Source organism: Melanostigma gelatinosum (assembly GCF_949748355.1).
Source record: "Melanostigma gelatinosum genome assembly, chromosome: 17".
Lineage (NCBI taxonomy): Eukaryota > Metazoa > Chordata > Actinopteri > Perciformes > Zoarcidae > Melanostigma > Melanostigma gelatinosum.
Genome location: NC_136650.1, coordinates 5518410 through 5536748, shown reverse-complemented (window position 1 = coordinate 5536748; position 18339 = coordinate 5518410). Strand labels below are relative to the sequence as shown.

Genomic DNA, 18339 nt, shown 5'->3' with positions numbered 1-18339 from the left:
CCTGCAGCTTTCTGGGACTTTGTTCCAGATATGTGGAGCAGAAAAAGTGAACGCTGCTTCTCCATGTTTAGTTCTGACTCTGGGAACAGAAAGTAGACCGGTCCCAGACGACCTGAGGGGTCGGGATGGTTCATAAGGTAGCAGCAGATCGGAGATGTATTTTGGCCCTAAACCATTCAGTGCTTTGTAAACCAACAGCAGCATTTTAAAGTCAATTCTTTGTTGGACAGGAAGCCAGTGCAAAGACCTCAGAACTGGAGTGATGTGATCCACCCTCCTGGTCTTAGTGAGGACTCGAGCTGCAGCGTTCTGAATCAGCTGCAGCTTTCTGACGGACTTTTTACAGAGACCTGTAAACACACCGTTACAGTAGTCCAGTCTTGAGACCATGAGACTAATCAATAAAATATGGATACCGTGAGAGAGATAAGACTCTGGCAAATGCGGAGATGTGTTTTTTTATGTTTGTGGTGTTAAAAATGTGAGCTCAAGCGCAATATGCAAAACTGGTACCGTCTGCGTTCTTTGAGAAATGAGTGGTGAGATTTAACATGGAGTCTAATGGAGCATTTGTTTGGAGTTCATGTCGCTCTGAGGCTCTTTGAGCCAAATGTGTAAGTCCGTTGGATTCCACAGGCATCTGTCTGCGACAGCACAACATTTCCAAGCTTTTTGGCCAAAAATGGTGTTTCAAGAGTAAAAGTTGTGGGAGCTGGAGCAATTTGTTTGGAAAAATCACAGAATATTTTCCTGCTCTGCTCCACTCTGACGGTTAAGCTCTCACTTAACGAGCCGCGCAATACACACCCATTATAAAATCTGAAACAGACAACATTTTCCTGAAACTTAATCTGTGACTTCATGAAAACTGTGCTAGCTATCAAAATGTCCATTTGGCTCAATAAAGTGCAGCGTTTTGTCTACGTTTTAAACTTTGAATCATGTTTCTACGTTAAAGTATGGCTCGTCAATATGGGACCAAAGTTAAGTGTTTTTTAGCTCTCTTCACGCCGACACCCCATTCAAGTGAATGGAGAAATTTTGCTCAGTTTTTTGGGATTTTCGGGGGAAACCGCTGGGCGAATATCTCCGAAAAATAGATAGCACACTATTCCCGATCAGGCCGCATGTTTTGATGTATTTTTCACGCCGCTGTTGGCAACGCTGTGTGAGGAGAAGCGCTCCAAACGTTTTGGATAATAATCATGAATATTATTATTAAGCCCGCTGGATAATATACAGTGTGCTTTGGCACAGGCAGTTTGCCAAAGCACCCCACAGTTTGAGAACCACTGCTTTAAGATGACATAACGTTACTGTATCTGGAATGAGTAAAAATCCCAAATGACGAGTAAATAAACTATAATTCTAAAGTATAAAACATGATCAGAACCACAATCGAGTCTAAAGGAAAAGGAAACGCCGTGTTTTATAAAGTTCAACATTTTTCAGGCACAGAAATTTATTTGGCATGAAATCAAGCCACTGCATTTATGAACTGTATGTTTAAAAGTAGCTATTTTACAAATGATACACTTTTCATCATCGCTGACTCAACTGAATTGTATAAACGACTGAAGCTCAATAAAATCATGTTATAAGCTCACAATAGAATCAAAGCAACGAGGTAGACAAACATTTAAAAACGGCCACAAAAAAGAACTCCTACGTTCCATTCTGTGTGGACGCTATGGACGGGCTCTGTGGTTAGCCTGCCACAATAATTACCATATCGACTTCTCGTACGATATAGGCACATGACCGCGGCCATTTTTATGTTGTCGTCATTTTTCCAAAGAAATGAGTTCCTGTGAAAGGCCTGTCTGCAGTTTGCAACTACTATGTTTCTCATTAATTAGACTGAGCAACAAATGTGGATGAATAAGTGAATGATTGTGTCCCTGAGTAAAGAATGTTTCTCGTGGTCTCTGGTGGGGAAAAAAAATCCCTCAGCTGGTTTTTGCCACAGAGATTCAAAATACCACACAAAGCACTTGTGGTATTACTGCATCATATGCATTTTACATCCCCTTGGCCAATGTGCAGCATAACAATGCTTCCATTATCGAGGAATGTTTTCACAGGCCCGAGGCCTCTGAATCAGGAGAGGACTGATCTGGTCCTTCACCCTGGAGCCCCAAAAACTGGGTTAAAACAGTCAGTTGCCTTGTCGAACGAATGGGAACTATGTGGTGCAGTTATCCACACATTCTTGAGCCGGCTCGAACACTTGGTAGACGTTGACCAATGGGAACATGGTGAGGGCTCCGATAAGGGTGCCGGCCTGGATAGAGATGCCGCCCCACAGCAGGGCGGCGTGACCCGCCTCGTGCAGCACAGTCCCAATCGCCACCTTGAGATAGGAGTAGAGTCCCGTGAAAATGATTCCAGAGGTGACCTGTAGGGGGCACAAGCAGGTAGCTGAAATCAGTGGTGGGCACGGTGGACAGGGAGAAAGAAACAGACGAGGCTTTAGCGTCTGTGTTTTAAGGATGTGATATGACTAACATCAACTGTGCCTTCGAAAACCCGTACCAGCATACTGTTAAGTGTGCCGGCAAAATATGTACTGTGTCCCAATACATAGTACATTCAAATGCAGTATGCAAAAAATACTTTTGAAATATGTATTTCCACTCACCACTAAGGCCATGCCAGCAGAGGTTCCCAAAAGTGGAGGGCAAGGGCTGAGTGCTGCTAAGGCCATGAGATATGCAGCAAATACTCCTCCTGCCAAAGACAAGAGGCCCAGACCAGCAGAGGACCTGGAGAACAACGGGGCCCATTAAAAAACATGTCTAAAAAGTAATGCATGTGTTCAACTTCTCTTATATTTTCTCACCTCAGGATAACAAACATAGCGAGGAAGCAGGCCAGGGGGTTGGCTATGTTGCCAAGGACCACGGAGAGGTGAAAGGTCATGGGTCCATAAGGCAAACTGGAGAAACTCTGCACGGCCGGCAGGGCCCCGTTGGTGAGGGCGTTGGAGACGGCGAGCAGCAACAGCAGGTAAATGTTCCGCCGTGTCCAAAATGTCCGCGGCTGTTCCTCCACCCGCACCTGATCCTCAGACACCGGCGTCCCCCCGTTGTGCAGCTGGTGCGTTTCCTCTCCGTTTTTTGCCGCTGCATTGTCAGCCTCCTGTTGCGCTGCATTGTCCTGCAACCTCGTCTGCCTTTGCATCAAAGCCTGGAAGCTCAGAGCCGAGATCGACAGCATGACACACAGGAACCAGAAGAAGTTCTGCGCCGGAAAGTTCTCCTTCAAATACTGCGGATGCACCGTGCCGTTCACAGTTTTGCACTCCAGCTTGGCAACGCCTTGCCCTAAAGCCACAACGCAAGGGAACAAGGCGCTGAAGCCCTGACCGATGAAGAAAGTACGAATATACTGAGGGGGGTAGCTAAACATGTAGGGCAGGAAGGTGACGTTGGAGGTACAGCAGAACAACGACATCACAAAGGTGAAGAGCAGGAACGGCAGCGACCTTTCCGCTCCGGCTATCGTGACGGTGTGCGACCAGAAGATGGCCAGAAGAGCGGACGCCACGACTGCCAGCACCTGGATGCAGTGGATGACCAGGCGCTCGTTTAAACGCCCCGGAGCGCAGTAGTGTGTGATGGTCACTGCTATTGGACCGATGTTGCCAAACGCTATCAGCACTGAGATATAGGCAGGGAGGTTCCACCCTAAAGCAAGGAAAGACGATGATCCGTATCGGTTAAAAAACATATTCACTCTAGTTTTTACATCTTAAAATGAAACAATGACAACGTTTTATGTATATGCAACTGGTATCAGAAACGGTAAACTTATTTTAAAATTACCCATCCAGCATTTTTAGGCTTCTCTTGTTACAGTGATACTTCATAAAGTTTGGATTGATTTCAATAACAACGCATCTACAACAACATTTAAATAAAGGAATCTGCTTGTAAGACATGTAACAGCTGTCGGAACCCATTGTGTCTTTATTGTTAAATAAATCATTGGATTAATTATTCTTACGAATGGATTGACATGTAAGCAGTATTTTTAATGTCTAGCTGGTGGAGGTGCTGTTATTAGTTAATATGACGTTAATCTGACCATAACAATAATACATGTTTTAAACTGAAAACATGCTTTGTAACAACTACAGCTGCCAAATACATGTAGTGGAATAATAAGTTGAATGTTCCCCTGTGAAATGTACTGAAAAAACATGAAGTAACGCCATTATTAAATAGTTTAAACTGACCTAACCGACAGAAACACCTGCTTGAGTTGAGCACTCGAATGATTTTATTCCATCACTGAAAAGAGGAAACGTGTTCTGGTTACTATTTGTATTAATATATACTATTAACGTTATAGCCGTAACTGCCATGTCCTTTACATATTTACATGTAACGTTAGTATTTCCTAATCCTGATGTTAGAAACGATCACAGTAACGTTACACCTGCAGTAACGTTAAGTACACCTACCGCTAACGTTAGCTAGAAGTGGCGTTCATGTTACAAGCTAGCGTCGCAGGGTTTCACCTCACGTTAACTGAAGACACCACCAAATATTGAATGATAAACAAAAGGGTCAAAATGAGGTGACTATGTTATAACAAAAGATTTAAACTAATAGGCCAAATCCAGATAAGGTGAACGTCTGTTATCTCTCGGAACGGACCACTGACCTTCGGGCAGCACGTTGACTATCACCGGGAGCTCTATCCAGAGACTGTTGACGGACACCCAGGAGCCCATGGCGAACAGAGCCACCAGCCCGTGGGTCACCGCTGCACTGCTCCACCAGCTACCGGACATGGTGAAGCTTACTCCGGCCAAAAGAACGAACACAATGCTGATAACATGTTTGGGTTAAACAATGAGTGCGTTCTTCACATTCATGCTGCCCTGACTTGAAGAATGGTGGACACTTACGCAAAGTTCCCGCACCTTCTGTTGCCTTCGCTGCCACCACTGTTACAGAAACTCCTCATGAGCTGTGACATAGGATGTGGGCGGGGTCTCCGGGATAACTCATAAAAAGCATTTTCTTTCCCCTAAAAAAGGTTAAACTTGCAACTTTTATTTGACAGTTCATTGCTGGATATGATTCATGCACAGAGTAGCTGTAAATATGTTCATATTTTCTGTGGTGACATCTATCAAAGCTGTCTTTTGCATAAAAAGTAATATTGAGTAATATTTGATTCAAATATTGAATCAAATGGCTGTTAATTTTGACGTGCAGGGACTCTAAGACTCATAGTGGGCTTGGTTTATTTAATAAATACACTAATCAAGGCCTTAACATTTGGCACAGTGTCAATAAGCCCCTCTTTCCTTGAGTTCCTCAGTGTCACCTCTTCTATTAACTCGTCATGTGATCCCACCACAAATACCCGTTGAATCTGAGAAACAGAAGTTACATCAACCAAAACCCTGACAGATGCTGGAAAATTAACTTGCGGCGTTTTGAAAGACTGAACTCTTGTCCCAATAACTAGACATTAGCTTATCACAGGTTGACAGAGTAAACATCAACAAAATACAGACAAAGATGTTTATTCTGTCAGTGGTTCATACAGCTTTTAAGTCAGCAGTGATTATTGACTGACCTTGAATAAAAATATAAGGCTCCTTCTCATCAACAAAAAAAGTTAATAAAAAGCCTCGTTTCAATACAGCACCATGCAAATTATACGGCAATATCAAAAGTATACCAGCCACAAAATCAGACTTAATAATTTCAACTATTGGCATTGACGATACAGTGTGTAACACACACGACAGCTGAATCTGGTATCGAGAGAATAATACATATCATTTGTGTGAAAAGATTGAGGTCATTGTGTGTATTTTTGATTACTTTGCAACTATAAAAATCATATGAGGAAATCAGGCCATAATTCCCCTCCCTCAATATCACACTTTATTTTTTTGATGCAAAGAAAGCCCTCATGTGCCGCCATTTTCACTCAAACCAGCTGCAGCATCGGTCACGTCTTGGAGCACGCGCTTTATTTTCGTCCTTCTAGGCTCCAAAACGAGAGAGTACCCAGGTTTGACTCGGGGAAGCGAGAGCTTCAGCTTCATCACCATATGTGTGGAGTTGTTGAAGACGCCGTACAAGTTCCGGTCCGTGTTGTTCAGAACTATCTTCTGGTACAAGACCTCACAACGGACTGCTTCCCGCTTTTCAGCTCGGGGTTTCCCATCAAAGCGCAGCATCATTTTGTCCACATCTGGCTGTGACTTGCACGGCCCCCCGTTTCTGCTCACCGTGGCTATTATGTAGTCCCTATCCATGTTCTCCTCGCGCACTTCGGGTACCTTTGGTACCTTTTCTTTTTTAACACTTGGACCTTTCTTCATCTGCGGACTGAGAGCGTCTTTCTGGCCAATTTGGGTGTTATTTTTCTTCCACTGACAGGAAGCTTCATCGGCGCTGCAGTCAGATGAACCAGATCGGCCATCATCTCCCTGAGAACTTTCCAAGCTCTTGCGCGGGGAGCGCTTGGAGGACTTTGGGGCGCTTGGTTTTTTTTCCTTCTTACAAGGGTACGTCTGGTTGGAGGGATACTCTGCCATCAAGACGGAGAACGTGCAACTCACCATTTGTAAACTCAGATCTGGTGATGGGACTTTAGAAAATGTTCCTCCTGGCAGGAAATCCTTGAGGTGTTCCTCAGTGACGGCAGCAATCACCTTAACCAACCTCTTCAAGCAAGATCGGATTAAGTCCCTGTTCGTGTGCCACTGGCCACAGAAATGAAACACTCCATCAAAGGTTTTCTCCTGCAACGGGAACTGCAGAAAAACATTCGTGGTCCCTTCAGGTTCCAGCAGTGTTGAAGGATCTTTGGACCAATCGAGGAACTTTTGGTAGAGACAGAGCATGTACTGGCTGTAGAGAGAGTACTCGCCTCCGCTTTTCAGGAGCTGCCAGTAAGGGCCGAGGATTTTGCAGTAAACGATGGCCAGAACACACACAAGGCTTTGTATCATAGAGTCGTTGGCATCAGCAGCAACACACTCCAAAATAATATTCGGGCACTCGTCATTGAACATCGACAGCAAATCGGAGAAGAAGAGAGCCATCTCTTTGTGATGGTGGATGAGACCCGCCGCAGCTTGGAAGTAGTTTGTGAATCGGTTTGACTGATTTACTGCCAGTCTGGAGGGGTTTTTCTTCTCCTCACAGAAGGCTATCCAGTGTTTCCTGTAGTTCTGCGTGCCGGGGATGCTGGTGCTCAAGACATCACAAGCCATGTGGATGTAGCGCGAAGTGGCACTTTCGGACAAATTCACAAAGTTCTTGAATTTCGGAAGCTTGTCACGGCCGAGTTTCTCTCCAGTCGAAAGAATGATCTCTTTTTCAAAGCCCATGATCTGCTCCTCCACGGCGTCGTGCATTTTGACGAGGAAATTGGCGTTGTAGTTTAAAAACACCACAGGGTAAACGAGTGACATGTCCCCACAGAGCGCGTCCAGTTTTTTCTCAAACTCGGCCATGGCCGGATGCTCCTTGCATGTGAGAGCATACTGATTTTTGAGGAGATCCAAGCAAACTTGCCTGCACACTTCGTTCTTCTCACCGTACATACTCGACAGCTTTTGGACAGACACCATGGCAATGTCGAGCAGGTTCAGCGACTCTTGTTTTTCACCCGAGGTGTCTTCCCCACTGCTGGATTCATCAAAGTCCTCATCGCTTTCATCGCACGCAGAGTCATCATCTTGCAGTGTCATTTTCCTCACACCTTCACTGTTCATCTCGGACTCTTCGTCTTGCATGATCTCATAGCTCTCGTATTCCTCCTTGATTGTAACTTTTTCATGTCGTATGACGTCCTCTCTTTTCATACGTTTCTTCACAATATATCGTGTCGCCCTTTGCCGCACAAGTTCAAATGGGCTCTGAAGCACATTTTCCATCGCCGCGTTCCTCCTGTGACTCCTTGTCTCATAATTGCGGTAATGCAGTTTTAACTTTTTTATCTTTGCCCGTAGGACTTTATATGCCTTTTGAATATCCCCATTCTTACAGAAGTCAGAGTTGAAGTTTCTAAGCCAAGTGACTAAAACAACTGGTGCGAGTTTCTCCCTGGTAACAAAGTTGCTCAACTCCAAAATCAATCCATTTGTGACTTCGATTGACTGCGCTCGCTCTGAAAAATCCCTAATTTCCAAAAGATGTTGCCGTTCAACTCCTATGCTGTCACATATCGGGCCGACAAAGTTAAAGTTGGCGTCTGATCCCAGAAAGGTCAGCCTCGCATCACTTCCCAGACTCAACGTCGTTGCGATGCCCCTTTCAATCAAACGACGAAAGTCAGCCGACTGATGACTGGGGAAGATTTTCGTGAGCCAATATACAATGGCCATCCACGGAAAATTATTGTCCTCTCTCATAAGTCCTACTTGAATCAAAAGTCTGTTCTTGCATGGCGCCTTTTCCAGCTCGAGTCCTTCTCCCGATTGAGGACCAATGAAGTCGGCAACAAGCTTCCAATAGTACTCGTCTCCTGAGAAACAGAAAAGTGAGCAGAAAGGTAGTGCAACAAGGTTGCTAAAACATTGTGTAATTGTACTCTGTTAAATGTATTTATTTATGCTTTCGGAAAAATAACAATGTAACCACTCAAGATGCAAAGTTTTCTGTTGGTATTTGGATTATAAAATACAACAATGCTAAAACAAAGTAAAGTATTGTGTTATATATAGAGAATTAGGTCATATAGCATTGTTACTAAATGGCCATTTTACTTACTCAGATTAGCTTCAGTTACAGCTGCTTTACCACAAAGAGAGAAATCCTGTCTCTCCTCCATTGTGTGCTATTTTAAAAGAGAAAGACAAAAAGTTGCACTCATCAGCATCCAGAAGTATAACAATTTAAAGAAGAAAGGGGGTGTGTGCAGAAAGACAACTGTCCTCTATGTGTAATCTACCTAAAGGCTGATTGAAACTTACGTGTGTGAAATTGAATGGTTCAATTGAGATTTGTGTTTTTGATGTCCACCATCCTTTTGTTTCCCATGTATTACAGTTAAAGATAGGTAGTTTTTCATTAAGTTTGTCACAGTTTTAGGTTCATTCAATCTCAAAAAGCAGAGAAAACTAAAATCTGGAAACCAATACCAACAGTAGGAGGACAATAATGCTGTTAAGTACAAGTGCGTCCCGCACTAGCAACAAGTAACAAGCAAGTAACAATTACTTGTGTTTTTCAGTCAGTGTTTCATACAGTGTGTGTGCTCCTGAATGGCAAAGAGGTGAAACAAACCAGGATCAAGAGTCATACTTTCAGTGTTGTCCTGTTGATAAAACCCTTCAGATAAAATGCCTCCCCTCAGCATTAGTGTGCACAACGACACCACAGTGAAGCAACTATTCTCCTTCCCTGAAAAAGAAAATAAATTGTGAACGTGTTTCATCATTCCAGTTAACATCAATGTTGCTAAATTGTCTCTAAAGGTGTTAGTAGTTGAAGTGGTGCTGTTGAATGGTATTGTGTTGTAGTGAGAGGTGTAAATTAAATTTGGTCTACCCTCATTGATATACAGAGGAGGGTCAAAGTACTAACAAACGCCTCTCATCGTAACAGACCACAGTTCAACAGCACCGCGAACTACAGCTTCCAAAATTAATGTTCAATCGGCACCTCTCCCAAACAGTTTCATCATAACTCCTATAAGCACTATAACCGTCATGAGGGTTTACTGCAGGACCGTTGTATTAGACTGCATCGTTTTATAAAAGGTATACACTGGAAATGAGTGAACATGTGGCTTATTCTGCGTACATGTGGGTTATGTTGTGCCCCCCACAACCCCTGGATATTCTTTATTAGCTGTACTCGTGCGACAATAATACTTTCATTTCTTTCCCATAAAAGGTATATCTAAACAACAGCCCAATACAGTCGGTGTGGTTTACTGGCGCTAACAAGATTCAGAACGTTACAGAATGCAAGCATTGAGGCTACATCTGCAGATCAGTGCTAATGTTGCACTAGCTACCTCTGCATGCTATGTTAGCCTTTTTTGTAAGCAACTTGCTAGTGTTCGTACCAACTTTGCCTGCATGATATACAGCGTACTAAACTACAATACTCCGTGAATAATACCAGAGCAGAAGCATAGTGTTGCATGCTGTAGCATTTTCAAATTATTTTAAATGTACGTGCAGTAAAAGTGGCATTTAAAATCGTAAATTCTTACCCAGAAACTACACCGTCGAGAAACTCATCTTCGTTCCTGATCTGGACAACACAGCGTGGTGAAGTCAACACAGAACAGTGAGCCGGTCAGTGATTGGACAGTTTTATAGAAGGCGGGCTGTTGTCGAGATTTCCACCAATCACAGAGGGGATGTGAAATGCATTGTGGGTCTACTACTGAGACTGGAGCTGGAGGTTGCAAGCCGCTTAGCAGCAGGTAATGCAAAAATACCAACAGAATACTATTTTATATTTTCAGAAAATATTGCTTTTAATTGTGTTTGTTGTTGAACTGGCAACAGCTGATATGCCATTGTTGTGCTACGTTTCGTTAAGCTGCATGGCGACTCAGTAACTAAGTTAGCTAACTAACCAGCTGTAATTGTACGTATCGTTAGCTTAGTTGACATTAACAACCTATTTGATTCCTTTAGCTAACTGCTAGTTAACACATCCGGGTTGCCAGACATTCATGCTATGATGTGTAACGTTATATGTTTAGTTTGTATTTAACGCCTCAGAAAACGTTGTATTATCATGCGTTATTAACTAGCAACATCTTGAATGGATGTGACTGTTTGGTCTTCAGTTTACAAACAATCGAGGATGCGCACGCAGGTTCCAAACAGAAAACACATCAGAAAACGATGAAGTCAGTGTGTAGAAGACGTAAACTTGTCTTCGTCTTCCATTATCAAAATCATTTTTTAATACGCTGAACGTTGGTAGACAACAAAAACATTAACCACGGAGTCCCACCGTATCCTAGACTACAAATGGTCAGCACAGGGTTACACACAATACATACTGGTAGATTGAACAACACTCCCCACTGTGTATCATTATATTTGCACTTTTATAGTTTCACTAACGCAGAGTAATGCAATAAGGTCAGAACCATGAAATAACATAAAATAGAAAAAAAGTAACCTCGAAATCCCTTTATTTGCCTGCAAAATATAGAAATATGCTATATAACGTTCTTGGAGATACAGACTGATCTCATTCTTATTCTATTTTCAGATGCCGATGTCCGTCAATGATTTTCTTTGAATGAAGCTCTGGATAAAGACTTAATTAGCAGCACACGATGGACTCCCCAGAAGCAGAGGCTTCAACCCACAGTGAGAGAAGAGAGGACACCGCGCCAACCACATCAAATACCTCAGGCCAAGGACCAGATGGACCAACAAAGCCAAAGAAGGCGTCGTTGAAGAGGACCAATTGTAAGCCTACAGATGCAAAAGCCAAGAAGCATAAAAAGGCCAGAGTCTCCAGGCCTGCCCAGCCTGGCTACACTGTCCATCAAGGGGAAGACATGCTTCTTGTCATATCGAGTTCTACTTCTCAGTACGAGGGTCCAGCCTGGACCCTCCAAAAGAAGGGAAGCAAAAAGAAGAAGCTCACTAAAGGAAAAGTGAAAGCTAAACAGATTAAGAAGAAGAGGAAGACAGTCCGTGCTGTGCCTAAACTGACAAATATGCCAGTTCCCAAGGAAAAGGAGGGGAGTGACTTGTTTGTGCCACAGAAGGCAACAGACCACAGATGGGGTCAAAGTCTTCCTGAGGAGGTGCTAATCAGTATTTTTCAGATGGTGGTCGTCCAAGATGGTGCTGTACCATTTCTCTGCAGGTAATAAACACATATTTGATCTGATGATTACTGAATACTAACAAATACAAGATTTAGATTGTGACCTGATTAAGATACAGGGCAAGAGAATGGTAGATCCTTCTTTTTAATGATATTGTCTGTCGACTTTCAGTGGAAACACATTTTGATGAGCATAGTGTGTTATATAGTTTTACAAAATGATGTACAAATGAATGATTCCAAAATAGTATTTAAACTATAGCCCAGACAACAGGGGAAGAGTTTGTTAATGCGTAACACATTTCATTGCATTGAACATCTATTTCATTATTTCATGTATGATTCTGTCTACATAAACAAGATCATGATTAGGACTGCAGATCATTGTTATTGTCATAGTTGTTTAAACTGCTGATTGTTTTATTCATTAATCATTTGGTCCATAAAATGTCAGAACATAATTTTAAAAAAGAGCTCAATGTGACGCCTTAAACTTCTCTAACCATCAGTCCAACGCCCAAATGTGTTCAGTTTAATAACCAGGAAAACCTGCAAACATTCAGATTTCATTATAGTTATTAATGTTATCTTGTAAATATCATTATGTAGTTTTCAACAATATCTTCCAGCTGCAGTATGTCACTTGTTATGTCCCCGCGGGCAGAGCCATTATGTTTTTTGGGTTGTTTGTCCAAACTTCCTCAAGTCTGTACGTCCGTCCGTTTGTCTTAGGGACGCCTGGAGGGAATTTCCTTAGAATCTGGCACAAACGTGCACCAAGGAGGAACTGATTAGAATTTGGTGGCCAACGGTCACTGTGTCCTCTCAAAAGAACATTTTTGGCAATAATTCAATTTCACACAAATAGGATAAAGTGATGACAATTTGGACACTGGTGGATGTAAACTGCAACTTGACTGGTTGGCAGAGGCATACATGGTAGTTGTAGTTTCCTCTGTGTTTGTGGTGCAGGGCGGGGAGAGTTTGCCGTCTGTGGAACGCTGCTGCCTCCAGCCCGGTCCTGTGGCGTAGAGTGGCTGTAGGTCACTGCTGGATCGCTCCAGGGAAATCTCAGCTCCCTAAAACTGAGAAGAAGATTAAGGACACTTTCAACTGGCTGGCACAGAACAGGTCTGTATTGTTAGTTTGATGTGAGCCGTGATGTAGTGTGTGCGGATCTACCTATCTTGTATTTTTGATATCTGGAAAAGGAAAGTATAAAGTGCACTTCTTCTTCTCTAGGTTCTCTCAGCTACGAGACTTCTCTCTCTGTCACTGGTCAAAGAATGTTACTACCTTTGCAGTAGAGGTAAGTCGTCAAGACTAGATGTCTGTCCTTTTCAATCTACTATTTCATAAGCTTCTGAAAAGAATGGCTGTTTTGATAATCATGTTTCTGTTAGATTTTATCCAAAAGTACCGTACTTGCTGCTTCCATCTTCTCAAATTTGAGGATTTGATTTTGTTCTTCATACACGACAATAAAGCTAAAGAATATTTTTCTTGTTTGACAATTTGAATACAACACCTTGGGCTCAGGGAAGTTATAGTCTGACATTTCAAATACAAGACAATGAATCAAGAAAATAACAACAATATATAATCTGTTGATAAATCAATCATGAAAGTAAATTGTTAATTGAGTCCTAATAGGATCGATTTATTTCTGAAATAAGAGATTCTACATTAGATAAGAAATGGGTCAATGTTGAAGTTAAGAGTCTACTCTAAAGGTTTATATATATATATACAAAATATTGACTGATAAAGTATATGTTGCCGTTTTTTTAACACATGTTTGTATTTTTTTTTTCCATATGTTTTTTCTGCTTATGTCGTGATCACATTTAGGTTGTGGCGCAGTTCTGCCCTCACCTTCGCTCCCTCAAGCTCTCCTACTGTACCGGCCTGACAGCAGCAGCCTTCCACACACTGGCTCTACACGGCCGGTCTCTGCAAAGCATGAACCTCCAATATTCAGAGGTACATCAGTAGTTGTTTTAGTTTCAAGGTAGCAAAGACCAGGTATTACATATTGATATGTAAATGTGTAAAAAAAACAGAATTATGAGTACGAAAACTGTCCAGTTTGGACCGGCTGCTGATCGTTTGTCGATGACTGCAGTCCAGGTCTCTGAGGCAGGTCCCATGAGAGCAGTTCATCCTCTTTTGTATGGGCGCCCTGTCTACGCAGGACAATACATGATCCAACAGTTACAGTACAGTTATGAATGGAGTAGTTATTGTCCAATTTGATACACCAGTCACAGCCAGCAATTCCCAGCAGGTTCATTCACCACCTGTTTGGGTACATATTGAATTGATAATTTGTAGAAAATTAGTTTTTGTTGTAGTTTCAGGTTGAGGGACTCCTGGAGTACCTCGAAAATCATGGGAGCCAGATCAAGCAAATGTTGTTCACTCATGGACTAAAGAACGACAGACTTCTAACTGCAATCACCGTAAGCCCCACATCCCTTAACTGTATGCTTTTATATGCATGTATCACACACAGCCCGAGCTACGGGGGACAAATACACATTGTACACTCATTTGATGGTATTTGTCTTTCCAGAGGGGGAACTGTCCTGATTTGGAGTTGCTGGAGGTCAACACTAAGCTCGACAGTAAAGATTGTGAACTTCCCGTTTGCATCCAGGCGCTACAGATGGCCTGCCCTAAACTCAAGGTAAACAAATCATCTCATTTTTCAGTTTCCTGCACCAATGGGATCATTGTGATCATTGTGACTAGACTTAAATGTGACTGAATTGCGATGCTAATTGTGTGATAATCTTTCATGTAACTGCATTTTATTTTCTTTGGAAGTGGATCACCGCTAAATGAAGAAAGTGACCATTATATAGTCACTTACATATTATATTTCACATGTCAGTGTGTAATGAATCAGTTTACTGTTTGTGTGGACCATGTTTACCTGTTCTAACTTCCCATCAGACCTTCCGGATGCTGAATGTCAGACCTCTGCATAAGACGATGCGTAATGGCGCCAACTCAACACTAGGCTTCCCGTTGCTGGAGGAGCTGTGTATCGCAACCACCTCTTTTTCCTACATGACAGACAAAGACTTGTTGGACATCCTCTTTGGCTCCACCAGGCTGCGGGTGTTGGACCTGCGAGGCTGTTCTCGAATCACACCCTCCGGTCTCACAACACTTCCCTGTCTTGGTAGGCCTAACTCGTGCAATCTATACTCTCACTTTTGTCAATTTGGAGACGTTAAGTTACTTAAGTATGATTTATAATGGGACATCATTTTGGGACCATACTCAAAAACTTAGTGTGGTCTTTTCATATATTAATTGGGGGTTTAGAAATAAGTACTTTTGCTCTGCTCTTTATACTTGATACATTTCAGCTCTTGTTAAAAAAAAAAGAAAAGATTTTTGATCTGAAGTTGTATCATAAACCCATTTATGAATCGATACTACCTTCTTTTCTTTTTGTTTGCTGTTTGGCAGGGCTTGAGTGTCTGTTCTGGGGACAGTATTTCAGCAGCAGTGTTGCGTTGCCATCACCTAAGAAGGGGCTTCACACGGTGACCCAGAAATGGAGTCGAACACTGCAACAGCTTGACATCGCAAACCAGCTCTTCTCCGGGGAGGACTTGGAGACGGCGATGAGTCACCTTGCCCACGCCACAGAGTCAGATACTCTGCGCTCACTAAACCTGAGTGGCACCAAGATCACACCACCTGTCCTCAGGTACGTCATGTATAGTTTCCCCTCTTAACTCTCCCAGTCCAAATAAACTATGAAACAGCACTATTAAGAGACAATCTGCAGTATGAGTAGAAATCAAGCATTGACTTTTGTAAATCCTGAGAACTGAAGGTTTAGCATTGTCATTATCTTTGTGAAGGATTTCTCAAGGAAACAATAAGGACCCCTGTTCTTTATTTTTGCAGGCCAGTCATCGGCCAAATGAGTGCTCTTAGCTACCTCAACATTTCATCTTGCCGTTATCTTCCAAGAGGACTGAAGAGAATTTACCGTGGCCAAGAGGACATTCGCCAGCTGCTGGACAAGTTGGAGTAGTCCTCAGATTAATTTAGTTCCAGAAATGGTTCCAGGCTTAGGTGAATGCCGTAAAGCAGTGGTCTCCAACCTTTTTTGCGCCACGGACCGGTTTGATGTAAGACGATATTTTCACGGATTTCAAGGTGTGTCTGATAAACACGCCGAAATAAAATTCATTTTCATTTTCGCTAGTTTGTGGCCTTCATTTTTGAGGTAATGTGTCACGTGACCGAGACAAGCATCTTGACATGTGTCAAGAGCCACATGCGGATGAAATTGGGAGAGAATCCGGTAATTTTTCAAAATAAAACTGATTTCATACTCTGATAATCAATAAAACGGAAATAATATAATTTGTATTCTTTCTGTGCGGCCCGATACCAAATGACCCACGGCCCGGTACCGGTCCGCGGCCAGGTGGTTGGGGACCGCTGCCTTAAAACACACCCCTTTGTGGATTATGTGGTTCAAGTAATGATGGATGATGGATTGTTGTAAGATATTTTACACACAGGTGTTTTTGTAAATGTTGTTTTATATGTATAACGTACTAATAAAGCCCTCCTTACTGTTCTAGAAAGTAAGGGTGTGGAATCCACTGCTGTGTCACTCAGATTATATGAGTTAAGAGCACTGTCTACTCTACATGTAGCTTAAGGGGTGACATTGACATGTTTGATTTGAATACATTTATATGAATCACCCTAACTGTTCATCTACAGGGACATTTAGTTGTTTATACCCAGGATTCCTAGATTTGTTTTTTCTTCTTTTTAAAAAAAAATACATTTTACACCAAGTTACAATATCACCAGACAAAAGTTTGTCAAGACATATTTGACATTAAAAATGAGTGTTCCACATGTCATTATGAAGTTTGTTGTATACTGGTACTGTCTTTCCAATAGAGAGTGCTGTACACTCAAGGTAAATGTGCAGATTGACAGAGTGGGCTCATTCTTGCTGCATTCAAGCAATTTTAAAGCAATTTTTCTGAGAGACATTTTTCCCACTCTTACACATTACAAATGGTTGAATTTGATTTGCTTTATTGTTGTTGAACAGGAAGTTTTATGGGTGCTTTTAGGGCTCTTAAACGTTGTCCAATCCACATGAAGACTCTTCAACCAGAAGATTATTTACACTGTGTGTTGAACTAATACACAAATCAAGTTCCAAAATGTTCTGACAAAATTGTTGAAAGAAAGACAAGACATGGTGGTCATATCTCACTTCTTTATTGAGGCACACAATGTAGCAGTTGAAGCTGGACCGGTTTTACAACAACACAAAAAAAGCAACAGATGCATGGCTTGCTTCCAGGTGAGATCAACACAAAGTATACTTGGGAAGCACAATATTTCAGTAAAAACAGCTTTTGCCTAAATGCTGTAAAACACAACTAAATCCAGGTTATATAGTCCAGGTAATAATATGCTCAGCTGAATCCGATCTAGTTACACTGATAATGCAGAAAAAACACAAGAGTAAATGACTGTAGAAAGCTTTACTTTCCTTCACCTTGTTGTGGAATATTTCTATGAATAGTCGGGAGAAGAGTGTAAAGTGTTTCTTATCAATGTCAAATGAAACACAGTCTGGATGAACGATCAAAGTTGTAATAGTCAATTTATTTGCTTGCAAGCAAAAAAGAGAGCAGTTCTCAACAGACACGTATCGCAGAGCCTTGTGAGGAGTACCCTAAAATCATCTTCATGCATGCTACCTTTATACCCACAGACAAAAGACAACAGCTGAAACAGGCAAGGGGAAGAATGATGGGAGACTGACATTTGTGTAAACTGTGCAATGTCTGGTATATTCTCTGCGACAGCAAGAATAGGCCTGGTTCTATGTCGAGGCCATCCATGGCCAGCAAATGTCTCCTCCCGTGCTCTTTGACCTATATGAATGTATATGTTGAAGTGGAGTTTCATGTTAGACCTATGTGAATGCTTATGTTAATGGGGATGTTTATCTTAGACCAGGTGCTGTCCGTCTAAGGAGAACTAAGCAGAGAGCAGAATAAAAACATTTTTTTCCATTACAACCTGCGCAAGGGGAGTAAACTGAGGCCCGTAATCAGTTAAGCAACTGAGTAAGCAACTCAGCAGCAGTGATATCCTTTCTGATTCCATGGAAGTTTGTAACTTCATTTGTCTCTGTGACTGTAGTAGTGGTGGTAGTTTTAGTTGTGCTGCTATCCACTTTTGTTTCTGGGGGTTGGCACATGACAATTGAAGATGATGAGGTTGACGTGGTCTGCTGCTGATTGATTGTCAGGATGATTTCTGTTGGGATCTAAAGGAGCGTGTTTGGGTTATCAGCATTTAAGAAACTGAATTCTTGACATCAATAGAATTATTGATGTATGTAACAATTATTAATGATTATTAATATAAACGGGGCACCACCCTGCGAACAGGGACCAATAACCAAACGATAAAACTAAGTCTCATAATTAGTAGTCACTCATAATGTCAATAGTCTGCGTATGAC

The 18339-nt window shown here is 42.1% G+C and overlaps 3 protein-coding genes across 4 annotated transcripts; 1 reads left to right on the top strand and 2 right to left on the bottom strand.

Annotated features, from left to right (window-relative positions):
* Positions 1–1427: 1427 nt before the first annotated feature.
* slc52a2 (solute carrier family 52 member 2) lies at positions 1428–4918 on the bottom strand. Its single transcript, XM_079288335.1, has 4 exons — positions 4672–4918; positions 2843–3689; positions 2642–2765; positions 1428–2398 (listed from the first exon to the last, which is right to left on the bottom strand). Exons 1-4 carry the CDS (start codon positions 4799–4801, stop codon positions 2186–2188), a joined length of 1314 nt encoding a protein of 437 aa, XP_079144461.1. The 5' UTR covers positions 4802–4918; the 3' UTR covers positions 1428–2185.
* A 648-nt stretch (positions 4919–5566) lies between these two features.
* Positions 5567–10253, bottom strand: LOC306791284 (uncharacterized protein). 2 transcript variants are annotated; one of them, XM_079287933.1, is made up of 4 exons: positions 10207–10253; positions 9288–9386; positions 8754–8820; positions 5567–8508 (listed from the first exon to the last, which is right to left on the bottom strand). In XM_079287933.1, exons 3-4 carry the CDS (start codon positions 8812–8814, stop codon positions 5939–5941), a joined length of 2631 nt encoding a protein of 876 aa, XP_079144059.1. In that variant the 5' UTR covers positions 8815–8820; positions 9288–9386; positions 10207–10253; the 3' UTR covers positions 5567–5938. The 2 variants fall into 2 exon arrangements, with proteins under 2 accessions (XP_079144059.1, XP_079144060.1); XM_079287934.1 differs by having other exon boundaries at positions 5567–8505.
* A 127-nt stretch (positions 10254–10380) lies between these two features.
* On the top strand, positions 10381–16608 carry fbxl6 (F-box and leucine-rich repeat protein 6). Its single transcript, XM_079288422.1, has 10 exons — positions 10381–10422; positions 11229–11837; positions 12771–12929; positions 13041–13107; positions 13650–13781; positions 14153–14260; positions 14374–14487; positions 14757–14988; positions 15282–15525; positions 15729–16608. The coding sequence occupies exons 2-10, from the start codon at positions 11296–11298 to the stop codon at positions 15856–15858; spliced, it is 1728 nt and encodes a 575-aa protein (XP_079144548.1). The 5' UTR covers positions 10381–10422; positions 11229–11295; the 3' UTR covers positions 15859–16608.
* Positions 16609–18339: the final 1731 nt, after the last annotated feature.